The sequence below is a fragment of the Magnolia sinica genome, chromosome 12, assembly GCF_029962835.1.
Source record: "Magnolia sinica isolate HGM2019 chromosome 12, MsV1, whole genome shotgun sequence".
In the NCBI taxonomy this organism is placed as follows: domain Eukaryota; kingdom Viridiplantae; phylum Streptophyta; class Magnoliopsida; order Magnoliales; family Magnoliaceae; genus Magnolia; species Magnolia sinica.
The window spans coordinates 12,803,521-12,814,616 of record NC_080584.1 but is presented as its reverse complement, the minus strand read 5'-3'; the positions used below and the strand labels follow the sequence as shown (position 1 = coordinate 12,814,616).

General features: G+C 38.6%; 1 protein-coding gene across 18 annotated transcripts in view; it reads right to left on the bottom strand.

Annotated features, from left to right (window-relative positions):
• Positions 1-7,885: 7,885 nt before the first annotated feature.
• The window catches only part of LOC131220937 (probable LRR receptor-like serine/threonine-protein kinase At1g56130), a 129,309-nt gene continuing 126,098 nt past the window's right edge, over positions 7,886-11,096 (bottom strand). For all 18 annotated transcript variants that reach the window (XM_058215894.1, XM_058215898.1, XM_058215901.1 and 15 more), the window contains 3 exons: positions 10,558-10,789; positions 10,092-10,242; positions 7,886-8,351 (listed from right to left, as the gene is read on the bottom strand). In XM_058215894.1, the coding sequence (XP_058071877.1) occupies positions 8,022-8,351; positions 10,092-10,242; positions 10,558-10,789 (713 nt within the window). In that variant the 3' untranslated portion in view covers positions 7,886-8,021. The remainder of the gene's footprint in view (positions 8,352-10,091; positions 10,243-10,557; positions 10,790-11,096) is intronic.

The following is an 11,096-nucleotide window of genomic DNA, read 5'->3' as shown; positions in this document are numbered from 1 at the left end:
ATCGCACCAATCAAGCACAATCCAAACACACCGATTTTAACGTGGAAAAACCCCTATAGGAAAAAACTATGGCACAAAGCGACATATAATCACCATAAAAGCAGAAATTACAAGAGTAGAGAGATTACTGATTCGAACAAGCCTTGAATCACCCCAAGCTACACCCTTAAAAACCTAGGAACGAATTGGAAAAGCTCTTGGATATACTAGTTCTAATTTCCACCCATATTTATAGCCATGAGAAGAATCCTAAACAAAATTGAAAACAAATTCCGCAAATAAGCAGATTCGTGTAAAATCTGTGACTCATTCGATGGGACCTTCAATTCAATGTCATTAACAAAACGTCAAAGGCATCGAACTCCACCGATGGCATAAAAAAAGTACTAAAACAGTTTAGAGATAAAACATGAAAATTCAGATTTTCTCAATTGCACTTCGATGGGTCTTGATGGCATCGAGCTTAAGTTTCGATGGCATTGTTATTAAGCTCGATAACATCGAAAAGGTACCCAAATAGTCCAACAACCAATTGAAGAAATTCTGGAATTTTCCAATGACATCGAGCATCACTTCGATGGCATCGAAGTCTGCTCAATGGCGTCGAACTATCACCAATAAGCATGTTGATTTATAGATTTAAGACATCTATAAACAATCTCCACCATGTCTTCAATCTTCAATCTTTTACCTTCTTGTCATCTTCTCTCATCTATGCCTTGCATCATAGTTCTATCATTGCTTCTCGTGCACACTTTGTCTTCTTTCTATGCTTTTTTCAAGTCCAGAGAAGTTGCACAAAACTTGAACTTCTTTGCAAGAACCACCTTGGTGAGCATGTCCACCGAATTCATGCTGGTGTTAATTATCTTCTCTAGAGTCATGCCTCCTTCCTCATGCACCTGTTGGATAAAATGGTGATGAACATTAATGTGTTTAGTACATGAGTGATAAATAGAGTTTTTAGCCAAGTTAATAGTGCTCTCACTATCATAATTAACTAGTACAGCCTCCTACTGAAGTAACAATGATTTATCATGCCTCTCAACCAAACCCTTCCTTGAATGCCATTGTTGTATCATATTCGGTCGTGGAAAGAGCCACCATAGACTGAAGCTATGACATTCAATTGATTTCTCTACCTGCTAGTACAAACGAGTAACCTAAAGTCAATATTCTAGAATCCATACTGCCTGCGTAATTTGAATCCATATACCAAACTAAATTGACCCCTATCTTCTTAAAAGTTAAAACGTATACCTTTGTATCTCGAATGTATCGAAGTAGTCATTCATCACTTCCCAATGTTGCTTTCTGGTGTTAGACATGCATCTGCTCACAACACTAACTACTTATGAAATATCCAGTCTTATACAAACCATGACATACATCAAACTGCCCACTACATTCGAATAAGGCACACGAGACATACATTACTTTTCTTTATCTATTTTAGAATATTATTCTAAAGATATCCTGAAGAGAGCCACGTGGGAAACGCTAATCGACTTTGCCTCGTCTATCTCATACTTGATCAATACCTTCTCAATATATTTTACCTGAGATAACCAAAACTTGCTCCTCTTCTTATTTCTCTGTATATTAATGTCGTGAACCTTCTTTATAGCCCCTAGATCTTTCATGTCAAATGTCTCTGCTAATTGATGAGTCTTCAGTAAATTGATTTAAGATATGTTATAATTGGCGATCAACATGTCATTAACATACACTACCAGGATGATGAATTTTTCATAACTCGATGTCTTGCAATAAACATAATGATTATATTCACCCCTAGTAAACTCCTGACTCAGCATAAAAGAATCAAACTTTTTGTACTACTATCTAGTCGATTATTTCAGGTCATACATTGACCTCTTTAATCTGCAAACCTTGTGCTCTACCCATTGTACTTTGTAGCCCTCTACTTGCTTTATGTAGATCTACTCTTCCAATTTTCAGGAATGCAGTCTTCATGTCTATTTGTTCTAGCCTGAGATCGGATTGGGCAACTAGCACTAACACCAATCTTATAGATATTTACTTTACAATCGACGTGAATATCTCTATAAAGTCAATTCCTTCTCTCTGAGTGTAACCCTTCGCTACCAACCTTACCTCGTACCTATCTTGTTTCTTCTTAAAGATCCACTTGCACCCGATCGCTTTATGGCCAACGGGAAGCTCCACCAACTTCTACATCTCATTCTTGTACAAGGAGTCCATCTCATTATCCATATCAGCTTCTCACTTTTCAGTATAAGGCTCCTCAAGAGTCTTCTAAAGAGTAGACGGGTCCCTCTCATCTGTAATGACATATGCGATATTAGAGTCATCCCTGTATCTCACCAATAACCTACGATCCAGCAACGGATTCCTTCTAGGTGGCTGATCCACCCGCTCCTGTACCTCTGTCTTTGCATTTGTCTCGGCCTGAGTATCACCTGTGTCAACCTAAACGTCCATAACTAACTTTTTTGGTTCTTTTTGCTCATCCAGCTCATTCCTTTAGAATAAGGACCCTTCGTCGAATTTAACATCCCTACTGATGATGATCTTCCATTTGACTCGATCATAGAGCCTGTACCCCTACACACCACCGACATACCCAACAAAGATATACTTTTTGGCTCTTTAGTATAGCTTATTTCTCTCAACTGACTGTATATAAGAGTAAGCTTCATAACCAAACACACAATCCTGAGTAGTCTACTTTCTGAACACTCCATACTTCCTCTAGAATTTTACAATTAATTGCCATAGAAGGGGACCAATTCACCAAATAATAAGCTATGTTAATGGCCCCAGTCTATAGGTTATTGCCTAACCAAGCATTACTTATCAAGCATCGGGCTCTCTCCAAGAGAGTCCGATTTATCTGCTCAGCCACGTCATTTTACTTGGGTGTGTGGCGCACTGTGTTATGCCTTATGATCCCTTCATCATTGCAGAATTAATTAAATTCATTAAAAGTAAATTCACTGCCATTATCTGTCCTTAGAATTTTTACCTTTCACTCTGACTGCTTTTCCACCCTTGCTTTCCATTGGTTGAAATTGGTGAAGACATTAGATTTATTTTTCATAAAATAAACCCACACTTTTTAAAAGTAATTGTTAATAAACCTGACAAATCATGACAACCCTCTAGCAGAAACCACGAGCGACGGCCCCCATACATTGGAATGCACATAATCAAGCATACCCTTACATACATGTTTTTCAGATTTAAAAGATAATATAGATTGTTTAACATATATACAATGCTCGCATATATTTAAATCAAAACTTTTAAAACTTGAAATTAAATAATGATCAGAAAGTACCTTTAAGCCCCACTTGCTCATGTGGCCTAGACGTGTATGGCACATACGTGCAAAAGTGGAATTCCTTACATACATTGTAGCTCCATTCAATAAAGGGCTCCCAATCAACCTGTAAAGATTTACATGCCTCTATGCTTTTATAATTATGAGTGCCCATTTTGAAACTTTAAGGACACCATTGAAATCGGTGAATCTGCACCTAATCACCTCAATTGGAAAAAGAGATATCAAGTTCTTCTTTATGTCAGGAATATGTCTCACATTGGTTAAGGTACACTCCATCCCATCAAATATCTTAATGCACACTGATCCAACACCCACCACATTACAGGCATTGTCATTACCCATAAACACATATCCACCATCGCATTCTCTGTAACTGGTGAATCAACTCCGATAAGAATATGAAACCCTACTTTCCAAAATCTACTCATCCTTACAATCATCGTATAAGTGTCCGACCATAAATATAGACAACACATCACTTCTGCTCGTACCTTCATTATATATGACAGTGGCCTCTCTCGAAGAAGCTCCGAGTTTTCTTTCTTAGCTTTATGATTTGTACAATCCTTCTTCATGTGCTTTGTCATCCAAATGTTCCAGTACTTCAATTTACTTTTGCCCTTACCCTTGGATTTGAATCTCGATCAAGATTATCTAATGTCTTGCTCAGAATTCTAGCCCCTCATAAACAATGCGTCAGTAGAGGCCCTTATGCTACTGTTTTCTTTCTCATCGCCTTTCCTTGAAGGGCCGAGATAATGGTAACAACACTTAGAGATGTTTTTTTGGCGCACAAGGTGTCTTTGAAAGACTCATCCGAATTTGGGAGAGAATTTAACAACATACATGCTTGATCTTCATTCCCAACCGTTTCCTTCACATCCAACAATTTGCAAATCATCTTATTAAAGTTGCTAATGTGAGCCTCGACATCTCTTCCCTCTGCCATCTTAAGATTGAATAATTGTAACTTAGGTATAAGCAAATTTCAAGGGATTTGTACACATAGATATCTTCTAACTTTGCCTATAGACTCGCCATAGTTTTCTCTCTCATGACATTGTAGAGAACCTCATCTTTTAGCACGATTGGATGAATGTTCTCGCTTTCTTATCCAGTTTGTTCCATTCATCGTCTACCATATATTCTGGTCGCTTCTCAATGACCTCATATAATCCTTGTTGAACTAATAGGCCAAATATCTTGACCTTTCATAATTCAAAATTATTTTTCCCGAAGTACCTCTCAACATCATACTTATGATTGATAGCCATTGATACTCACTTTCATATTCAAGCCTGTGCCATAACATTAGCTCTGATACCACTTGGGGGGTCACGAAAACACAGAGATAAATCAAGTGAACTAATCCAATAACACTAATCAAGCACGATCCAAACACATTGATTTTAACTTGGAAAAATCCTTTCGGGAAAAAATTTATGGAATAAAGCGACAGATAATCACTATAAAAGTAAAAATTACAAGAGTATACAAATTACCTGATTCGAATAATCCTCGAATCACCCCAAGCTACACCCTTAAAAACCTAAGAACGAATTGGAAAAGCTCTTGGATATACTAGTTCTGATTTCCACCCATATTTATAGCCATAGGAAGAATCCTAACAAAAAATAAAAATAAAATCAGAAACAAATTTTGTAGATATGCAGATTTGCATAAAATCTGCGACACGTTCGATGGGACCTTTGATGGGTCTCGATGTCATCGACAGACCGTTGATGGCATCGAACCCCTCTTTGATGGCATCGAACAGGCACCAAAACAGTACAGAGACAAAACATGGAAATTCGAATTTTCTCATTTGTACTTCAATTGGTGTCGATGGCATTGAACTTAAGTTTCGATGGCATAGAAACTAAATTTGATTGCATCGAACAGGTACCCAAATAGTCCAACAACCAACTGAAGAAATCTCGAGATTTTTTGATAGCATCGAGTAACACTTTGATGGCATCGAACTATCATCGACAGGCATGTCGATTTATAGATTTAAGACATCTATCAACACACACACACACACACACACACACACACTCTCTCTCTCTCTCTCTCTCTCTCTCTCTCTCTCTCTCCCTCCCTCCCTCCCTCCCTAATCCTTCATGCCATCACAACCATTGATTTGAAAAATGGAAATCAACCATTGAAGTAGGATGTGGCATAAACACATTCCTAGTATGGATGGACCGAAAGAAGGCCAAATGGAAGTAGAAGTAGTCTATAAGATCTTAGCCCAATCCTACATAAGTTCCATTCACATGTGTTAGACTAGAACATGTTTACTTGAAGCATGATGCGAAGAAGTTAAAGCATGATGTGGAGATGTTAAAGCATGATGGAGGACATGGTAAAGCATGACCTAGGTTCCATTCGCACATGTTAGACTAGAACACGTTTCCTTGAACAAATTGCCCTCTGAATCTCTCTCTCTCTCTCTCTCTCTCTCTCTCTCTCTCTCTCTCTCTTCTTGGGACAATCTTTCATCCCATCACAGCCATTGATTTGCATAATGGAAATCAACCATTGACATAAAACGTGGTAAATATACATTCCTAGTATGGTTGGACCATTAAAAAAAAAGAGGCCAAATGGACGTGGAAGTAATCCGTCAAATCTGAGCCAGTTCTATGTAGGGCATAACGTCATTGGGCCATAGGTGCATCTGGTTCGAAGAAATCAATCCGGATAAGGAGAAATTGTCGTTTGACGTGAACTGTAAATCAGCCATAACTTTTGATCTAAGTATCGTTACGGGATGCACATGCTATCAATCTTTACCGTAATGAGCCATTTGCAATTAACCGACCCATTAATTAGGTCGCATGCAACCATTTCATGAGAAAACACACGATTCTAGTTTAAAAATGAAATTTTAGAAAAAAAAATATTATTTTTCAATTTTTGTAATATTTCTTTATTTTTAAAGTGTTAGATTTTCATCTTTTTTTGAAATGACTTATAATCATGCTAGGACTCCTCTAAAAAGGTTTATCTGGACTTTATATTTTTTGCAAATTAGGTTTTAGATGAGTTTTACTACTTTGGGTAACTTCTATTAGGACTAGAATTTTACTATTTTTGGTAGTTTCAAATTAGGGTTTTATTTTTGTTTATAATGATATAATGGAGAAATCATACATATTAGACATTATTCAATAAAAATATTTGAGTTTTATCTTGGTCCTTTTTTTTTTTTTTTGGATTTTGGAGAATGATGATATTGAATACCCATTGTTGGAACCACGCCATTGTCATGTGACCCACCGAAATGTTATGGAGAAATCCACTACCACGGTCAATTTTTCCATCTCATTTTAATCAGTGTGTCCAAATACAGCGAAGATCAAATACTCAGGTAGGCCACATAATCTGAAAAAGTATTATTAACCCCACCCTAGAAGGTAGGAGCTCAAAAAATCAAAGTGTCCCACCATAATGTTTTGAGAAATCCAGCCAACCCACCATTTTTATTGGCTCATTTTAAGCTGAGGTCCCAAATATGAGGCAGATCCACCGCAAGTAGGTCACGCTAATTGAAACAGTGGTATTGAACCTCCCCTTTGGAAATAGTCATGAGGCTTACATTTATTTTTTTGAAATATGTGCACCTGTACACCTGTTTGTTCATATGATCTTAGGAGGTAGGAATTACCTAATAACCAGTTTGGATGGCATTTAATCATACAGTGGGCCTCAGAAATTAATATTTCAATGGTGGTCGTTGAATCTCATCTTTTCCTTCAATGTAGCTCACTTAAGCCTTAGATTTACCTTGTCTTTGGATCCACTTCCTAACATGATATGGTAAAATAGATGGACATGGTAGATTGAGCCCTGGGCACCTGAAGTTAGGTTTACCCAACAATCCCCGTCCAGCAAGGTCAGGTTGCTAACGTGTTTACTCAAGCCCTCAGGGTGGACAAACTTTGATAGATGTGTTGTATATCCATGCCGTCCATCTGTTTTATATCCATGCCGTCCATCCATTATTCCCGCTCATTTCAGATCATAAGCCTAAAAATAAAGCAGATCCAAATCTGAATTGGACCACACCACAAGAAACATGATAATTGAACGCTTGCCATTAAAAACTTTTTGGGAGCCACAAAAGTTTTGGATAAGTTGATATCTGTATTTTTCCTTTCATTTTGGTCTATCTGATCCTATCAATATGTTAGATGGAAAATAATCATTACAGTGGGCATTAGGAAATTTTCAGCCATGGGCGTTCAATGACCACTGTTTCCTGTGGTGAGCCACCTGAGATTTGGATTGGCTTATTTTTGGGCCTGTACATAAAATGATCTGGAAAATTGGATGGATGGAGTAGATATATAACCCAAACATTAGGGTGGGCTCCACTTTCACCGCATAGCTGGATTGGGGGTTTCAATAACCCAAGGTCAGGTGTTTTACAGATACTGAACATACGTGCCAAACATACTTATCTTCTGAGTAAGTAGAAACCAAGGTAAGTTGCTGTTAAAATAAGTAACTTATTTGAAGTAACTTATCATCCAAACGTGACTTAAATAAATGCAAAGCATGTATCAAGTACCAACAACCAAACCGCCTGGGTCCAAATATGTTGTCTTATATACATGCACATATATTTATGCATGGAGAGATCGGATGCGGTCAACCTCGAGAAGCATCAGCTCAAAGGTTCTCAGGGTGCGATGCTTTCATTCCCGGATGATAACTTTTGGCTGATGGAAGTTACACTAGTCGATGCTGTCAAAGTACCGTCACTCATGAAGCTGGTTGTATAATTGGGTGGCAAATCAGTTAAGTAGCCTGGCTTTGACGTGACGGTGCTCACTTCAATGTCTCCCTGCAGCATGGCCACTACCCGTGACATAGGCGGCCGTAGCGATGGTGATGCCTGGATACATAGAAGACCAATGCTGATTATCCGTGCTGCTTCTTCTGCATCGAAGTTGGATAGTGTTGGATCAACCAGTTCCAAAATGCGGTTGTTTTCATGGAGATGCCAAGCCTACAAGGTCATAGAATAGATTGGATACAACCAAAAACATGTAAAAAAGAAAGAAAAAAAAGAAAGAAAAAAAAAAGAAACAGAAATGAGAAATGAGATTGGGTCACCTGTGCTGACGCCCCACCATCTAGAATCTAGATGATCTGGCCCAAAAATCTGGCTGGAAGGCCTATCTGGTGGGCCAACTTGTATGTTGAATACAGCCTGTTGGTAATTTTCTTTTAAATGTCCATTTTATCTTTCTGGGCACAAGGGTGGCCTACCTGATGAGTGGACAGACCACATTTTCAGGCCAGGGAAATTTGTGATGAGATCCGCCTGATGAATGGTGTGAATATTGCATAGGCGCCGCCCTTTTGGCATGGAAATGCAATTTTGTGCTTCTCACAATCCGAAAAACAACTGAGAATCCATTACCAATTTGGAAAGTTCTGAAACAACCCCGTGCTTCTGAATTTCGGATGGTTGTTTCAGAATCAATCTCAAGCAAATCGAGATTGATTGCCGCTAGGTACAAAACAATAAGGTGGATGCTTAAACATGAAAAATGAAGAATTTCAGTGTGCAAAAGGAGAACAGAGTCAAAACATGCTACCCGCTGAATGATTCAGAGATCGGGACTGTTGATTGTCACCCAAAAGAGGAGAATGCCGTGAGACTGGGGATAGCAGTGGGAGAGTGCTATTCCTGACTTTAGGTGGTTCTCGTGTTCTCTCTTGTTTCTTGTACTTCTAGTGAAGGGTTTGCTAATACCTTTTAGAAAGACTCTAATCGACCATCCTAATTGTCAGATCAATACTCCTAACCGTCTTACAAAATAAGCAACATTAATAATAGCAGTACTAATACAAATCAAACTGTTTTTAGAAGTTTGATTAACAAGCCGATCTGGGGATTACTAGGATCTCCACCATGGACAGCTAGGTTCAAGAGGGCTTCATGGCAATCGATCCAAGTCCGCAACAGAGAAATTTACTAATTCACAAGCTAAGTTGGGAATGCTTGAGTTCCACTCTCCACCTTGAAAGGCTATTGTTTAACTTAGTAGAAATTGTTAATGGATTGCTAATCGTTATTCTATATTTCAAGATTTTGGAATTTTACAGCATCTATATATATATATGACAATTTTATTAAATGAGGGAAGGATCATTACACATTCGGGTGGGACCCCACAAAAAGGTTGGGGGCCAACCTATCATGTAAACCATATACAAAAGCAACAGGGAGCACAAGCCTATGGAAGAAACAATACAGTGACCATATCGGAAAATGTCTGCCGTGTTTGTTAGATGGATATTTCAAGAGCCCCGTATTGGTAGTTTAGAATGCATGTGTGCCCCAAGTAGTTATTTAAGGTTATTCTTGGATACACTCTGTTGTATTTTCAGCTCTATATGTATGTAGGTGTTCCAGAATTGAAATTGCAGCTTCAATTCAAACCAAAATACAATGACCCCAAGCATCAAGATAGGCAGACACATAGCATATGACCAAGATCTAATGAGATCGGTTGCCTATTCAGCCACAACATTACTGTTGTTCTTGGATATTTGTTTGGGAGCCAAAACGTCAAAAGTCAACTCGTTACTAAAGTTAGCTGACCTTGAGCTCTTAAATAAATGTTTTTTGTCTCATTTTTCTAACCACCAGAGAATTTTCGGATTCTCAAGAGTATTTTCCAAAATGAAAGAATTGACCGTCAGCCTTTGTTTCCAGTAGGAAAATTAAATGTCATACCCATTCGACGAGATACATATTCTCTGGATACACGTTCTCACATGGGTTTGGCCTTCCGCTTACAATCTCCAGAGCAACGACTCCGAATCCAAATATATCAGCCTTCTCCGTCAGATGCCCACGCATGGCGTACTCTGGTGCGATGTAGCCGCTTCCAGAATAACAAGATAGCAGTTTGAGGCACTCCAATATAAACCAACATCCCGTAATAAGAAATTTAGGCTGTGTTCGGATGCTCAATTGACTTGCATTGCAATAATTAAAAATCAAATTGGAAAATTACCAAACTGTGCAACCCCACTCCATTCATAATGACAAATCAACCCCTAGATTGAAATCATGAAATGGAACTTCTGCTTCAGTCTTGGTCTCTACATTGAGTTGGATTATTGCAATTTTGTTCAATGAAGCATCCAAACATGACCTTTAGAAATGAAGGAGAATGGGAAGTTTCAACAATGCTTACACTGTCCCTGCGACACGAGTACTGATGTGGGACATCTTGTCATCGTAGAGCTTGGCCAAACCAAAATCTGATATCTTTGGATTGAGATTAGCATCAAGCAGAATATTACTGGCTTTGACATCCCTATGAACAATGCGGGGCCTGGATTCCTCGTGAAGGTAAGCAAGACCTCTTGCTGTCCCCAAGCATATCTCAAAGCGTGTATGCCAATCCAGATGCAAGTTACTCTCTCCTGCAAGAAAATGGCAGCCATTAGCATTGAAATGTAGTACAATTACGATCTCCTACAGATACATGCGACGGTGGGATTTTGTATTGTACTCTGCGTCACATGTGCCACTGCTGGCATGTGGGTTTGAGGTCCAGGTCGTTCCTTAGTTGCGGCCCATCTTGTATGTGTAGTGGTCAGAAAACAAGCCAGTCTAATCATCAAATGGGCTACTATACAGTCATGGTTTAATGTAAAATTTAGAGACGGAGGAATTGCTTGTTTTTTTATTAATTATTATGGTGTATAAATACAGAGGGAATGGCTCCCA